General features: G+C 44.8%; 1 protein-coding gene and 1 long non-coding RNA gene across 2 annotated transcripts; one reads left to right on the top strand and one right to left on the bottom strand.

The window, feature by feature from the left end:
* Positions 1 to 321: 321 nt before the first annotated feature.
* On the bottom strand, positions 322 to 13,594 carry LOC144163637 (uncharacterized). Its single transcript, XR_013320960.1, has 3 exons — positions 13,370 to 13,594; positions 12,824 to 12,966; positions 322 to 2,935 (listed from the first exon to the last, which is right to left on the bottom strand). It is a non-coding gene; the product is annotated as an uncharacterized LOC144163637 (long non-coding RNA).
* Positions 13,595 to 13,809: 215 nt separating this feature from the next.
* Positions 13,810 to 16,880, top strand: LOC144163636 (uncharacterized; the record flags this gene model as incomplete). Its single annotated transcript, XM_077694437.1, has 2 exons — positions 13,810 to 14,130; positions 16,744 to 16,880. Coding segments are annotated over exons 1-2 (342 nt in total), but the record flags the coding sequence as incomplete, so codon positions are not given.
* Between the last annotated feature and the right edge of the window lie 581 nt (positions 16,881 to 17,461).

Genomic DNA, 17,461 nt, shown 5'->3' with positions numbered 1-17,461 from the left:
ATAAACATTTCGGTCGAGTTGTTGTCCCAGTCATGTTACGAATGGGAGCTCCTTCAATTTGTAATACTTCCATGGAGGCCTTTCCGGCCAGCTAGTGTACACAGACCAACAGACAGTTCTTCAGTGAAAATTTTCTGTATGCACTTAGTGAAAAATAAAGTAGGTTTGATGACTTGCTTTGCTGCCATATTTTCATTTTAATCTGTTAGGCAGGACCTGGCAATGAAGGTTACTTGTAGGACTGACACTTGGACAAGTAGATACAAACTATATTGAAAAGGTGCAACACAAGAAAAGGAATCGCACTTGTAAATAAATTTTATTTACACAAATGCACTGTACACGCCATTTGTGTGGTTACAATGAGGTGTACAAAACAAAACTACAGTCTATTAAAGAATAGCAATGGCCATGAGAGGCAAACACGTACCCATTCAAAATTAAATCCTGGCATGCTGCAACTGCACTTCAACAACAATACACATATAATCCATGTGGATTATGTGTATGGTTAGTGAAGAGGATGAATGAAAGAATCTTTCCTTCTGCGCTGTTTTTTTTACTGCGCTGCGGCTAAAACCAGGCTGGCTTCATAGATAGCGACCTTCCCATGGCAGCCGGCGACAATGAGGGCCAGCGTGCTGAAAATTGCTGGGTAGGGACGGCGCACTCCATCAGGTGGTGCTAAATAATCTCCAACCTCACCAGCTTCACTTTGCTCACAGTGACTGTTGGCACGAAATGTAGTGGCTGTACCAATAACAACCGACCGTTCTAGTTAGTATGTATATCACCGGTCAGCACCTAGAATACAATGGCTCGTCCAGACCTGACTCTCACCAATGGAAAAGTCAACGTATACAACTAAACCACACGGGTACCACACTGTCTGGCTCGACTACCATTAATTTTTGAGCATTCCCATTCATTCAAACATTCATAACCTTTACCGACCTTGGCTCTACATGGAGAAGCTTTCTTTTGGCGTGACAGTCATTTGTGCACATGTGAAATTTGACAGGAACGCTTGAGTTTGTGCAAAGCATTTCCAAATTGGCCATTTAAAGCATGGAAATGCTGTCATTCTTGCGCGGGAGCATAACAATTTTCCAGCTGCAGGAGCACTAGTTGATCCAAGCTTCTTCAGGGGCTGCGGCTCTTTCACATAAACTGTGCCACTCGTGTAGCACCGTCCTCAAGGTGGCTTGCCAGCCCTACAAATGGCAAAGTTGGGTATACGAGAGTTGGCCCTGGTCAGGGCCGGCGATGAGAACCGTACACAGTTATCTTCGTGATATCTTTTTGAGCCACGCCCGTATACCAAAGCGATAAGAACCAAACAAAAAGAAAATGCTTTTGCCATGCCGCTGCTGGCCTTGCTCAGTAAACCATCGGGTTGAGTCAAAGTGCAACGCAAGAAAATTGCACAGGATCTCATCATATTCTAACAGGATGAGAGCACGACAGCGTCTTTTATGGCTTGGTTTGTTGTTGAGCGTTCCGCCAATGCCGCCTATAGCCTACAATCCCGACAGTGCACTCGGTGCAGCCACTCATTACAGAGTCACTATCCATGCTGCTGCGGCACTGCCTCGACTGAAGCAGAGGGCCAACAAAGATTGCGGGAGCAATTTATTTGAAGCACATTTATTTTGGTGTTGCACGTCTTACGGAGCGTGTTGCAAGGAAATCGGAATTGACCAAGTGCCAAATGTTTCTTTTTCTGCAGCAGTATATGCAACAGTGCACACCAAGTGCTTCTTGTTTATTTCTTTCTGGTCCACGCCATGGAACAACCATCCATGGAATGCCATGGATGTGCGCACCATTCTGTGACGTGGAATGTTAGGAATGCATTAGGAAATTGTCAGCTGTTGTGGACGCTTTTTGCAGACAATATCTGAATGTGCATTCTGTGCACACCGACCGGGTGCAAGCGTTTCGCAACATAGCAAGTAATATTTTCGCATTTAGAAAGCGATTCACTGAAGCACACTGTCGAGCCCACAGGTGTACTTGCCGCAGTGTCAATGAGCCTATAATAAGTGCAACAAACTGAGGAGGAGGCGAAATACCATTGACAACAGGCGGACAAATAGCTCACAATGCTTCAATGGGGATCACAAGCAGCACAAGCTGGTGCACTGGCATAGGAAAGAACTAAAAAAGGCCAAACAAGGAGAAAAAAAACACTTGGCATCGGTGAGCATGGGAGGTCACTGTATATAAAGTTGGTCGGAGCAAAACTGTTTTTCATAAACCCCTTCTCAATTGTTTTTTAACCACATTCCTCACTCCGCCGCTGTCATTAAAACAGTTGCACGAGGTGTGCATTTCTAGAGCAGCCGTTTTTCTTATGAAGGCAAACAAAATTGCCTTCGTGCGCAAAGTCTTAGACAACATTAATGCACCAACTGGTTTAATTAGCCGATAGTCTGCAACTATGGTATGCATTACAGCTCAAGTATGGCTTCCGTGCATTAACCTACAAATTTTAACAGCTGTACGGAAAAGAAAGCAAGCTTCATTAAATATATGTGCTGACAGCAATGTAAACTTAAAATTTCTTATAACAGAGATAGAAATTCTTTCAGAGCCAAAATGATAAAATTCAGTGCTGAATGATGCAAGGCACCACTAAGTACTGTCATATGTACACGCTAAGAAAAAAGTTTAGCAGTGTCAGTAACTCTTCGTAAAACTTTTCTTTGTGCCCTTTGGCAGGGCATGAGCAACAAAATGTCACTGAATTGCTCCACAACAATCGCTTTCTTCTTGTTGCTCTGCAAGTGCCATGGCTCCAGTCCAAAGCTCAAACAGATGAGACACTCTACCCCGCTGACCACGAACAGAAGTTCTTAGCTCGCTCCAGGGACACAACACCAGTGGTACCAATCTGCACCAAGTTTGTTGCTACCTGGCTTGTGGCTCCCTGCTGGCAAAAGAAAAAAAAATGTGCAGTAAGAGTTAGACAAGGGATTGCAGGGGGAAAAAAAAATCAATTTCTCCTTTTAAAGGATTGCAGGGCACACTGCGATTTCACGTATGCATAAGCAAACACACATGCACTCCTTAATGGAGGCTTCATGTCAATGAGGCATGGGTGACATAACATTGCCCCTTTGGAAGGGAGGTGTGTTCTCTTCATCTTGCTGGATTGCATGGCCAGCATGACAAGGATGACAAGACCGAGGGAAGGAATGATGATGTGGAACAGAAACAGTGGCATTCTACTAGTTCATAACTGTCGCACATAAGAAGCTGCACTACTTCATGACTTTCTTACATTAGTGAGGTCCACATCTTCTTGTAAGCACAGTTGCGATCCCGCTCATTGTTCCTCACCCTCTCCTTAGCGGGGTGCAGCTCCTGCCCCGAGTCAGTGGCGGCTTTGACGGCGTGTAGTGATGCAAGTAGTACGGATAAATTTTAGCCCAAGCTTGGTAGGTGCCCTACCTTATCGAATCGCATCTGTCATTTTGTCAAAGTGTGGGGTCAATGGGCATGGAACAAAAAAGTGACTTGCAAGACAGAAAAAAAGAGTGTAACAATGTTAGACCACACAGAAAACACAGTGCAGTAGAAACAAAGGACAAGGTGAGGCCGGGGCAAGAGCTAACTTTCGACAAATGCTTTATTGCAGGACCTGCGCTTATAAAAACATCTGGCTCATAATAGGAGAGAAAGAAAGGAAAACATCAAAACGAACAACGAAAGATGAGACAAAAACCACCACGCGCCACCTACGCCAAGAAATAAATCTCTAGCTTTCGTAAAGCCACAGATGGTCTATTGATGCTTTGATCACCGGAATATGCCATCTCAGCTGCTTCCACAAGTTCTTTCGTCAGTCCAGACTGGTGGTAATGCAAAGCAATCATCTCGTCGTGCAGGGGATAACACAGGTATCCCGATACACACTTTTTACAATGGGCAGCCCGCTGGCCGTCAGTAGCAACGCTGCTTACTTTATTCTTGTACTCTTAAATGGACATTCAAATATCTGCTTGTTTGGCCAGTATAGTCGCTGCCACATGAGAGTGAAATTTTATAGACAGCATGATGCCCCCTGCGTACCAGCTTAGAGCAGACCGGTTTTTGCACACGCGTTATAGGCAGGTTAACCTGCACAAGCCCAAAAGCCTGTTCGGAGCTGTGAACAAGACATTGATCCCACTAACAGCCACCTGGCTGCCCATTGTAAAATGTGTGTATCGGGAAACCTTTGTTATCCCATGTACGACCAGACAATTGTTTTGCATTACCACTGCTCTGGGCTGACGAGAAACTTGTGGAAGCAAGTGAGATAGCATGTTCTGGTGATCAGTGTGTCCGTAGACTGTCTGTGGCTTTATCAAAGCCAGAGCTTGATTTCCTGGTGTAGGCGGCATGTGGCGGGTTTTATCTCATATTTTGTTGTTTATTGATTTTTTCTTTTCTCCTCTTACGAGCCAGATGTCTTTATATGTGCTGGCCCTGCAATAAAGCATTTGTTGAAACCTTGCACTTGTCCGGTCCTCGACTTATTCTGTTTTTACTGCGCTATGTTTCTCGTGAGAGTATGAACCAACATGCCCAAACATTTTCCCTTCTGTTAGACCGCATCCAGGGCATAACAAAAGTTCACAGAGCGAAAGAATGTTAAGTGAGCAAACGAGCTTTTCTAGGCAATGCCCAGGGCCTCGGGTATGCTAGGTACAGCAGTTGCTGCAAGAACCAATGGAGAGTGCAGTAACTGCACAGAGACGGCAGTAAGAGGAGGAGGCTAGGGTATATATAGTCAGGATCCAGCTTACATGGCCTTATCGTCTGGGGGTAGGGTAGCGTATCGCCTTTATCACCTTCCAATAGTTTCAGGGAGAGAGGCCATGTAATTCAGCTGATATTAGTGCTCATTATCACGCATTTAGAACTTCGCAGAGTAAACAATGCCAAGGTCATCATGAAGTGTTGAACCCAGAATAGTGGCTCAACTAGTTGCACAAAGCAAGATAAGTAACAGTCACTAAGTAGTGCTTAGCATGCTACACATGCCCTAAGCAGTGCTTAGTGACTGTTCGAGCGCTACCACATCGATTCACATTAGGTAAACAAATTTTTCTCATCCGGCATGCATTGCATTCTGTAAGCATATATGCTGGTGCATGTATATATGTGTGCCAGCATATGTTGTATACATATGCACTAGTGGCATAGGCCAGATACATAAACTTGTGTATAGCTTCCTAGCCAATGCATTTTAGCCTTGGCAACTGCAACACCACCCGAAGGTAAGACTAGCCAGATGAAATTGTGGTGGAGGAACTCCTGACGTCTGTACTGTGGATACAGGAAAATTTTGATATAGTCAGGTACACATCACATTTTCTGATAAAATGTGGCACTCCCAGCATTCAGCTGAGTGACAGTGGGGTGCTGGTACTGGATGAATTGCATGGACATTGGAACGTAACGAAACCCTGCAGTGTACGAGTATAGCATTCCAGGTTACTCCATGTGAAGTAATACGTGATAGCTTAAGCAAAAAGCACCATATTCGTTTGGTCTGGGAAGTCAACCAATGTGTAAGCAAGGTGCTCACTGCATGTTCCAAGACATGCAAACGTCTATTGCAATCTCGTCCTGTCTATTATGTTCGGCTATTACGCACGCTTTCAGTGTTTAATGAACTTCTTATTTTCGCTACACACGCCCATTGAACGTCCGCACAACCAGCTGCGCCACCGATGCAGTGAGCAATTTTTGCGATTGTCGCCCTCGCCTTACCGCGGTCCAATGGGATCATACGTTAACACAAATTTATTCGTAAATTTTAACCCCATAAAAATCAGATTTAATCAAATTTAAATGTTTAGAGGATAATATTCGATCACTGACTGATTCGCACAATCGTTACTCGCAAGACATCCAATCGTCATCGCATCGTCACTGCAAGTTCTTGATCCGAACATCGGCACATCGTAACGGTCATTCTACGTAGTTTTTAACGAAATCGATGCCACAAGGCAAGTTACACTGACTGCAAATCATGCCTGAACATCCAAGGAGTACTATAAAAACAACGGCGCAACCGCAAACAGTAGGGCTCTTTGATTTCCAGTCTCGGACTCGCCGCGGACTCCCCGAGAAGCAGTCCGGCATTCGATTTTCCCATGTATCCCTGACTTCGGGGAATCCTCGGACTACCCGCGGACTACCCACGGCGAGTCCGAGACTGTAAATCGAAGAGACCCAATGAAGCAACCAAGTTACAGCCACGGGACGTGCGACAACGCCGGTAAGCAGTTCGGCCTCTTCCACTGGCTAATGTTAGTACTTTACACATGTTAGCTGTACAGAACCGCTAGGCTCCGAAGCTTTTCCGGCTTCGGGTGCGTCACTTAAGATCAAAAACAGCGTACTATAGACCGTAACTAATGAATAAGCGGTATTTGAGTTCGATAACTCAATTGCCGTAAGCATACATAGGCGCCGCCATCTTGAATGTTTGTTTACATCAATGTTACCAGACCAGCATCGACATTTCGCTAAATTTAGCGGCCACTTACAATTATTGCGATCTGGGTACTCGTTAAGCTTCAAAAGAAAGCAAATATGAAATGGTAACTGAGAAAGCCAAAATAGCATGGTATTAATCCACAAAAACGCGAAATCCGCTGTAGCAAATCATGGTGCACTTGTAGCAATTGTAGAATGTGCTTGTAGCAGTTGCTTCAGCATGGTAGATTGGCGGCAAATTTTAAATGCATACAAGCAGATTTGTATACAGTGTTCGACCTAATCTCTTGTTAAGTATTGGTGACAACATGTTATTTAGCTACGCTGTCTTTCGGTTGGTAAGCGCGCTTTTTTTCCGTCATGCCGCTGCTGCTGACTGTGGCTTGCTGCTAGTTTTCTTTCAAGAAAGCCCCGCATTTATACGTTCCTTTATGTGTGACCAGCCATTGGTAACAGTCACGTTTTCACTGTCTTTTTCATGTGGTGCAAGCTATGTTCCATCAGGTGTATGTAACACCTGAGGTAAGCTTCCACAAATTTCTGCATTCTCCAAACGGGTGAAATAGAACAAGCTATGAATCTGACAAAAAAAAAAACAAGAAAAGCGGCGGGCAACCAAGAATAGCTTGTTTTTTTTTCTTTTGGTTCAGAAACAGCGATTTCTTGTGTATGGTTGGAGCATTGTTGGAAAAATACACTGGCACATTGGAGTCCAACCTGATGATACCTTTGCCCTCTGTGCACATAAAGCTGAAGTATCATTCGAAAACTCGGAATGCAAAATAAATGTGCTGAATACTGTCGGCAGACCAAGTGTGTTTTGTTCTTCAATTGCAGTGAGCTGTTTACGGTGTGTGATTTTGAGATTATTGGTAGCAGCATATCTGCATTGGGTGCGCTAAAAGTAAACATGATACAAAACTAGGATACTGCAAACTTTTCTGAACACTGCGCTAGGAATAATCATCAACGAAAAAAAGACGGCTCAAGAATACGATACTTCCTAATGCAAAATTGGAGCGCAGTGCAAACTGCAGTCTTCTCGGCGACAGCGTGTAGCTGCTGTGTCTCAGGAAGTGATCGTGTCTCAGGAAGCGAGCGCCTCGGTGCCACTGAGCATGTCTCGCGTGGCCTCTGCGTACTCCCCTCCCTTTCACACTTTCATTTTACTTTCCTCCTCCGCCTTCCTGCTTGCTCTATCTCATTTATCTCCAGTGCCCTCTTCTTCGTTCGGTTACAACAAAGTCGACGGCCACACGAAACCACAGGAGTCAAGCAGGCACTTAAAGCCAACTGCATTCAAAATTTCGACCTCTTGAAAACACCATTTCCGTATAGTCTGCTGAAAAAGAAAGCAAGATGCAAAATACAACGGCTGAAATACGCGTGTGGACGCCGCAAGCGGTCAGCAAAAACCGGCGATTTTGAAACCGAAATCGAGGAGAGCGCGGCCATTAAAATGACATTGCAGCCATCCAGCAAGCGGCCAGACGGCGTGCGGGGCAGCAAACGGGTGAAGTGTTCACAGCAGAGCTTGACCGGTTCTCTAGCTGCATGGCTGGCCAGAGGAAGAAGCCACCGTCAGCTGGAGCGTCACAGGCGTGTCATGGCTGTTTACGCAATCTGCCGGCAGGTGCAGCGTGGTCTGCGGTGGAGCTTTTTTAAACGCTTCTGACTGATTAACGAGGCAGTTCACGGGGCTACCACTCGTGTCCCAGCTGATGTTGGGGTACTTACTAGACATTAAAATAAATTTGGTCGAGGTGAAATTTGAGTGCAGTTGGCCTCTTAAGAGGTGCGCTCTAAAAAAGAAATGGCAAGCAGATTGCCTTAGCAAGCTGCGTTGCAAAGAAATTATTTCTGTAGCTGAACAGTTCTGAAATTTGGTTGGTTCTGAAGTTTGTTCAATCTATCCCAGTCAGGAAGAGTATGATATACAGCTGTATAACTCCAGCCCTTTTTCATTTTTAAAAAGTGTGTTTTCCTGTTTTTCCTTACATTTCTTTTTTGCTGCTGCAGCAGCGCTGGGAGCATGAGCATGCAAGACAGAAGGTAAAAAGTGGTATGGTCACGACACCTTTCACTTGCATTACAAATTTCCTGATCCACTTTACTCGAAGTAGTAGAATAATTAAGTGAAGCATCAGTTTTACAGTTAAAAATGGGTAAAAGAAGTAAGTCCACCACGGGTATAAACATTTTAAAAAATGAGATGTCTATTTATATGTTGTATTAGCTGGCGCAGAATCTAGCAGTACACCCGATGTCGAACCACATTCCATACCGAGACACGGTGCTAGTAACTCCAATACCTTCGACAAACATCACGTAAACTGATAGGTTCGCCTGGTGCACTGTTGAGGCACGAGTCATGAGGTCCCCAGACAGCTCCGATGAATACCACGCAATCTGATAGCTTCAGCTGGGAGGCTATGGTGCCCTGCAGTGTTGTGGAGCCACCAAGGACTTGCTTTCGTTTTGTATGTTATTTCTCCTTGTAAGCCATGCTCCATGTGTACCCAGGGAATATAGTGGCTCTTCACTGCTTATAACACTAAATATTTATCCTCATGGAGCAGATAAGGTTTGCAGCTCATTAATACAGAAATAATAGTTGGCTCTGCCACATGACATGCAGACTTCCAAGCTTCACTGCATGACATTTTCTTTAGTGTTAGCTTTTTTGGCACGACGCCGAAGCCATGCAAGAAAGCCTACCACAAAAGACTTGCGCAAGAGTGGAACTCTGGCAGCCAATGTTGGCTGAGGAGCAACGCTACCTGGGCAAAATTTATAAACTGGAAAGAAGTTTCCCATCAATATGGTGGTATGAGTGAGAAACCAAGGTTTATTACTTGCTGGGAATGCTTGCATTAAAGTAAAGGTCATACCAACCACTAACGTACCTAACCTCTTTTCAATGCCTGGAGCAAGCCATTCAAATGCAGTCGACGCTTGATCATCACCTAATTGGAATTTTCAGGTAATTGGAAGCAATGCTCTTGCCCCACCAATGTTACATTCAATTCAGTAGAAGAAATTGCTTGGTAATTTAAAGCTGAAACCCAATTTTTCGATTAATTGAAAGTTATTTCGAATAAAAAGCATCAAGGTGAACATCACATCTTGATAAAATTGGAAATTTTAAAGCGTCAAAACACCGGCCGTGTCCTGCAATGTTGGCACCATCACAACCGAGGCAGCGCATACCTGATAAAGCAGCCGGTCACTTGAGACTTGTGCCAGTCTAAGAATCTCTCTTTTGAGGCCCTCAACCTTCTTTGTTGCGCACAGCTCCGTGCAACAGTTTGCGCGGTGAAAGCTTCAGGCTTCGATTTTCACCACAAGTCTGAGCTATCACGGCAAGCTGTGTCACATTCGAATAGGCAACAAAACAAAACCAAGAAGAGAAGATTTTTGCGGACCAATGGCAATGCGCTATTGTGCCTTCTGTTTTTTTGTTGCGGACTTTGTACTAATGGTAGCCAACTGTATAATTTCTCTGGTCACAACATGTTGAGGAAACTGCATTTTCCACGGCAGGGTAAAACAAATTTCATTCCGCTGCCTTTCCATACTGTCTTAATCTTTTAAGGGGCAACCACACGCAGCGACGTGAGAACTGTAACTCAATGGGTACACCAAACAGATAGCACGAGTGACAGCAACAAGTGCAAAAAATGATCAAACTGCCGCCAATGCCCTCCGTCGTCGTCGTTCGTCACTGCTGCTCACTTGTGGGCTGCTTCTGTCCAGCAAAAAGCAAGCGGCGGCGTCAGCCCGTCGCCTTCTGCTGTCAACTCCCTTAGCAACCTGGTTATAAACATTTTCGCTTGTCACCGTCATCCACACTACCAGTTTGCTGTACCCATTGAGTTACGTTTTGCCGTCGCTGCATGTGGTTGCCGTTTACTTGCCATTTTTTGTACCATTTTCCTAGCGATACATAAATATTCTAATGCCTCAGGTCCTGACGACTGCCTAAGTTATCTTTTTGTCACTTTGTTTTAAAAACTCTATAAACAATGAAAAAGATATCTGTATTCGAATATATTTGATTCATTCAATCCAGTCAGTTTTTGCTATTTGTATTTTATGCACAGTTCGAAATTTCCTGTTCGCACATCTCTAGTTAATATGTTATGCAAGATTAAATGAATGAACAAGCTGACCAATTGTTCAAACTTTCTAGGGAATGTGAGAGCAGTTGAAAAAACGAATGTACACAGAGAACGAAATCTCACTGGTAATAATCGTGTGTAGAAACCAGGGTCAGAGCAAAAAAAGAAATGCCAAAAGCAGATATCTAACGCACAGTAAATGCCCCCAACGAAGTAACTTGTGACGTTTCCATGTGAAGGAAGAGAAAGAGCAGGCTCAGAGGAGGTTGGCACTGGACAACTTCTTCTGAGCCTGCTCTTTCTCCTCCTTCACATGGAAGCATCACAAGTTTCTCCGTTGTGGGCATCAATTTCCTGACTACCTGTGATTTTGTACCCCTTCTCTCTCTTCTACCGTCTTATCTTTTCTTCATATGCTGCATGGCCAAAATATGAAGTAAAAAAAAAGTGGTTAGCAGAGGGTGGTACATGAAAATTCTAGTTGAAGGCTGTAGGATAAAGCGAACTGCAATAGGGATCCTGCGGTTGTTGCCATTTTAACCTCTCGTCACGGCAAACAAAAAGTCAGAAAAATCAGATGGTGAATGGCTTCAGCATATTAAGTTTCAGATGTCGTTATACACTGGCACAATAGGGTGGACAACAGCGCCACTGACGTGTCTGAATGATTGGACAATCTAAAAATTCAGTCTGTGACTGTGTACAGGTGCCGTCATAAATAATTGGAGCACAGGAGCTGTGGCCGAACTGTATCGGAGCGCCGTGTAGCTGCACCGGCGGTAAATGAAAGGACGAAAACACGCATGTGCGCCTGCCGACGGCGATGGCCCATCTATACCTCTCAAACCCCTTTTTAAATTTGGCTTCGAGCATTGCTCGCAGCACAGTGCCGCTCTCGGCAACGATAACAGAGACGATTCTGGCAGCGTCTCTGGCGCACTTCCAGCTGCCGGAGAAGCGGCGCGCTGTCACGGGAATTTGTAGTGAGTTTTTCATTCAAATATTTTTACGTGTGTACGCTATCAGCGCCATCGCCGAGACCAGTATGCTGCGAACAATGCTTGAAGCCAGGTTAAAAAAAGTGGTTTGAGAAGTACAGATGGGCTATCGCCGTCGGCAGGCGTGCATGCGTGTTCTCGTGCTTTCATTTACCGCCGGTGCAGCTACACGGCGCTCCGATACAATTCGGCCGCAGCTCCCGTGCTCCACTTATGACGGCACCTGTATGTAAAGATCGAAGTCAAACATTGCTTTCAGGATTAATTTTTCATCAAAGAATTTGGCATGACCTACTCGTTCGAAAGCACCTTTTGTCGCATGAAAGCTTGCTCACACCTATGACAATGCCACCAAGGAACGAGAGGCCTGAAGAAGACACCATTCAGTGGAGGGGTGTGAGAGAAGAAAACCCAGGGGCAACAAATGGATATGGACAAAGCAAGATAGCAGCAATTGGAAATGCAGCAGGCAGGCCTTAGTTCTTGTTCTACAGTGTACACAAATGGGCTCAGGACGATGGCTATAGCATGAGCAATGCGAGAAAAATTCTCGTCTAGTGATGTGAGACCGGCCAAGAAGTGCCCCGTGTTAGCGAAAAGTAGCGATTGCTACCTATTCTTTGATTACCTACGAGACTCCTGGAATTTCGAAACCACACTTGTATTGCTTGAGAAAATTTCTGCTGAAGTGCAATTACGTTAGTAAATTGCAATCTTTAGCAATTCAATAACCTATAAAACGACCATGCTCAGCAACCCTTGTAGTGCGATTATAGCAATTGAAAAAGAGAAGCAGCTGCATTACGTACACTCAACACCAACTGTCGGGAATCAAACGTGAGTGTGTTAAGTGGGCCCACCACATGCTACACAGTATTTGTTCATTGAAAGCATCAAGTATCTCTATTGCGCTTTCCCTCCAACAGAATAAGTCATGACATGCATTCCGTGAAATAAATTCCATCTTCCAACTCCTGCATACAAACGCTGAAAATTCTCCATTCTGTTTAAAAAAAAATTAGAACAGAAATTGTGAGGACAGGTGCAAATTGTATCGAGACACACACACACACACACACACACACACACACACACACACACACACACGCACGCCACATATATATGCGGCTCCTCAACAGAAATATACTTGCACTGCACTGTCTACGAAAAACAGGATCGGGAGCACAGATTCGGCGAAACACTTACATCCGCAATGAGAACAGTGGCACCCTGTATGCCAAGGCATGGTCAAGCAGTCTCTTGAGGTAGGTCTGGCTCTTAGAAACGCAGCAATTCACCGATCAGCCACTCGTACACATGCTGGGACTGTGGTGTAAATTTATCAGCCCCTGTAACGAAAGCACAGTGAGCGGCGTCTCGATGACACATGATACGAAATAAATGTCTCCGAAACATTGCTTGCTTTACATTTGTGCGTGCAATCTAAAACCCTTGTTCTGCTTACTACGGCTGTTAACGTAGTAAGCCTCCATGTAATAACTGCCACTAGTGGTAAGCATAGTGACACCACAGCAGATTCTAGCCAACAGTTACGCATATGAGCCTGTAAGTTAAAAAAGAAAAACATCACGACACTAGCGTGTGTTTCGGGTGTGCTTTCGCAAGAAATGGCACGTAGCTTATCCACTTTGAAATTAGCCTACACTTCTACCACGAACACTAAAGGCAACATCACCTTGTGTGTTTTCTTCTCCGTATGAAAAGGGCGATGTGACAAGTCTACACACTTACCTCCTCACGAGCTTGTTGCTACCACCGACGTTGACGGCCACGAAACCGAGCTAGCGAAGTCTCCGACTTTGCGCCGTCGAAGCTGAGGCGCAGACTGACGTGAGGCTCGGTAGGACCCTAGGAACTTCAGTTGGAGTAAAAGCTGCGATTCCAAACCACGAAGGCGCACAGGCCGTCCGGCCGTTCTGTCGAAACGGCGCCGGAGAAGCACGGCCCGCGCGGACGGACAAGCCTCCATGCGGACAAGCAAGAAATGCGCAAAACAATGTTGCCAGCACGGCCAAAGGCTCTCGATTTTTCAGACCAAAGTTGGAGACGTTTTGAGGCAAAAACGACAGCGTTGCCAGCATAGTTTGGTGCGTTTAGGCCGATTTGGCGGCGGTCGCGGGCGGGTTTTAGTCGGATGCGTGCCAATCCGACCTGCGACGGGACGAAAAGAAGACGAGACTAACGAGACCGACGAGATCGGGTCCGGACTCCGAGCCCCGCGCGGGCGCGGGTTACGATAACTCAACGCGACAACACCGTGTCAGTGCACGCGTCCAGAGACGAAAAAATGACGAATGCGGAAGGCAGCGATGAGGCAATAGTGCGATCGCATTTGCGCGATCTTGAGAGCGATGAAGACAACTGGCGTGGCTACGTGAGCACCGAACAGGAGCTCGAGGAGCTTGAAAGATCGCTCCTCGGTATTGGGGTTTCCTTCAAAGTCACTAATTCCCGGCAAGTTGCCGAAGAAAAGCTTGGCGAACCTGCCAAACGTAAGTACGGCCTGGAACCAAATTATTAAGAAATGACCTGCAAGTGCGGCTTGACGACATGAAAAAAAAGATCGGCCATGCGAGGAAACGGCGGAGCCGGGGTGTTCAGTAGCTTTAACTTGGCTTTTCTTAGGTTTGTCTTTTTTCTTAAAATGAAGATGGTTAAAAAGCGAAGCTTTCTTCATGCAAACTGAGTAGAAAAAAACGCGCACTAACGCAACGGCGCTTACAGGGGTTATGAAGGCAAAATGCAAGTTTGGTGAATTTGATGAAAGATTGCCTCGTTAGAATAACACTGACAGCACTTTGCAAACTTGCGAACCAGCTGTATAATGAGTAAAACAGAGAGAATAGCTATGTGGATCACCGGTGACTCTTCCAAACTGAACTTATGACGTATTGCGGACAGTCGCGATTGGCTGAGGCCGACAAAATCCAACGCAAATTAAACAGGGCTTTAAACTTGCAGAACGAGGTATTGGTGTCTAAATTTAGCGCAAATTCTTTATATAGCAGCAAGAATGATGGGGTAAACAATGGAATCTATGAGCGAACACATAAACATAGCAGCGTTAGTGCCAATAGCACACACTATGCTGGCTGACACTGCTCAGCCGTTGGGCTTGTCTGACATGACACTGGCCAACTGGCATAACTGTCACTGCCATGTACACGATCCTTGCTGTCATGTCATGCCCAATATTGCACGGCAGGATTACAATCAGCCATAAAAGTAAACCAGGTACAAGTCCGGTCATAAAAAAAATAGTGCGCAGACAATGGTCTTCGAGCAGTATTATTATGCCATCTACGAAAGCAGATACTGACCAGACTAGTAAAAAATATTTTTTGGCTATGGCAAAGTCCACCTGCACAAAAAGCCGCAAGGGATCATCAACTGGGCAAAATTGCATCACCTGGGCTAAACCGTACTCGCATGAGCATCCTTCGATCATAGCATTATCATCTGGATCTCAAAATAAGCAGATGGATGTCTATGAGATCACAGTGCCTATTTTGAGCTCGGAATTGTACACCCGCCTCAAGGTGGAATGGAAGTCACAGCTACAGGTGGCTTTTAGGTGTGAAGTATCCAGACATTTTCGAGCTCTGGTCCAGGAAATGGTGCACTATCACCCACAGCATTCGAACTGGGTTGGCGAGGACACCACATTTTCGCGCTACAAGATACGGCAGTCTAGGTGATCCGAAGTGTTCCTGTTGCTCAGCCGATAACGACACCACACACAATCTGTGGGACTGTCCTCGCTTTTCTGACTGTCGACGACAAGCCCACAGTCGTAATGGTTGGCTTTGCCCAAGTCTCCCTAATCCAAGCGAAGAACGTCTGCTCACCGCTCCACGAAACTTCCTTGAGACATCCGGCCTCTACCACTTCATCTAGCTTCCTATCCTATTGGAGACATTATTTTATTTTTCCCAAATTCCCATAACCCACCCCCTTTCCCCTAGGTACCAACATTTTCCAAAGTGTAAAATGGCATCTTTGTACCCTCTGCACATAGAAATGCGTGTTACCACCACCACCACTGTAGGTGGCAGTCCTAGTCAACATACTAACTTTTGTTTTAGGTACTTGCCCTGCATACGCCATAGCCAACATCACCAAACACACAATAGCAGTGGGAGAATCGAAATTTTGGCCTAAACATTTTAATTTCTCAGTGAATAAAGCATTGTTTGCTGCCGGACAAGCGCTGAGGGCACCAGAAAACACCAAATCTCTAGAATAAAACAGTCTTGTATTTTGTCTTCATTGGCCCTCTTAAAGCCAACTCACAGCTTGTTGACGCTGCTTTGCGGAGAAGCCAAACAAAAATCAAGGTCCAATTTTGATGTTCAAAAAAGGTTATTCCCTCTCAAAAAAGGTGTGCCAAGCTAATTTAACTGCTTAGTGGGTCATCTAGGTTTTAACGCTCTACCCTGAACGGGGGAAAGAGAAAGTGGGACAGTGGTTGTCGAGGCCACTCGTAAGATGGTGATGATTAGTGTTAAAAGAAAGGGAATTAAATAAAATTCACCCTGCTTTATTTTTGGTGGAGTTGAAACGATATGGAAAATTCCAGCACACATGAATATTTATTGATTTACCTATTTGTTTACAAATATTGCTGTCCAGGCGCCAAAGCAGGAGGGACAAACAATACAGTAATCATAAACAATGTTTTGATTCAATAGCAATGAGGGGAAAAGTTGGGGAGGGAAACATGGGAACAGATTTAGTTTTAACGGTATATGAAATCAAATTACTGCGTGAATGAGTTCAGTTGAGTGCAAACTGCTAGCAAGCAAACTGTTCCACTCTTCTATGGTGCGAGGGAAAAAAAGAAAATTTAAAAACATTAGTACAAGAAAGTACGAGATTAAAGATGGTGCGTGTGAGTGCTGTGTTTGACGCATTCTTATTGGGGTCAAGTGCAAGTCAGTGGTTTAAAAGTGGGTATAAAAATTTTAGGCTTAAGAACCTGCAAAGTTGGAATGCCATAGAGAGTGTAGAATAGTTTCAGGGGAGCACACAAACAGTAGAAAATGACTGATTGGATTGGATTGGAAAATGCTTTTATTATCGATTGGTGCAAATTGTGCACGCAGTGAAGCTGATGTTCTCCATCAACCGGGGAGCTGTTCCACTGAACTTGGCGATGCCCTTCCGGGTGCTGTCCTTGACGGACAAAGGATGTCTTATGGGAAAGGACAGACATGCAAAGGAACGGATGCAACCTTCTCCTGTAAGTACAGATAGTGAGTTAAAGGGGCCACAAAGACAAAGTGCACCTTTGCTTAATTTTAAGAACTCATTGATTGATTGATTGTAGGGTTTAAGGCGCCGATGCAACGCAGGCAATGAGGCGCGCCGTAGTGGAGGGCTCGGGATTAATTTTGACCACCTGGGGATCTTTAACGTGTGCCGAAATCTCGTACACACGGGCGTTTTTGCTTTTCGCCTCCATCAGAAAAGCGGCCGCCGCGGCCGGGAAGCGAACCCACGACCTCGTGGGTTCGAAAAAAAAAAAATGAAATAAAAACTTTAAAGCAGGATTTTTCAAAATGCCATTTCCACTTAGAAAAGGAATATTTTCTCTTCAACTATTTATGCTTCTGAAACCATTTTTTTGTGAACTGTTTATCAATGCTATGTATTCAATCTGAGTTAATATGTTCTCACCAAAATTTGTTTTTTTTTATTCACACTTTTTTGTGTTGAAAATGGCTGAAATTGGAGTTTGTGGTATGTAAATGTATTTTAAAAATCAACGGTTGATGGCGCCATTATTATTTTGGTTCAACAGAAAGCCTTAGGCATTTAGCA

Source organism: Haemaphysalis longicornis, unplaced genomic scaffold (genome assembly GCF_048455015.1).
Source record: "Haemaphysalis longicornis isolate Haplotype H1 unplaced genomic scaffold, Haemaphysalis longicornis Haplotype H1 scaffold_1260, whole genome shotgun sequence".
Lineage (NCBI taxonomy): Eukaryota > Metazoa > Arthropoda > Arachnida > Ixodida > Ixodidae > Haemaphysalis > Haemaphysalis longicornis.
Note: the sequence above shows the minus strand (reverse complement) of the source record. Positions and strands in the feature narration are given on the sequence as shown.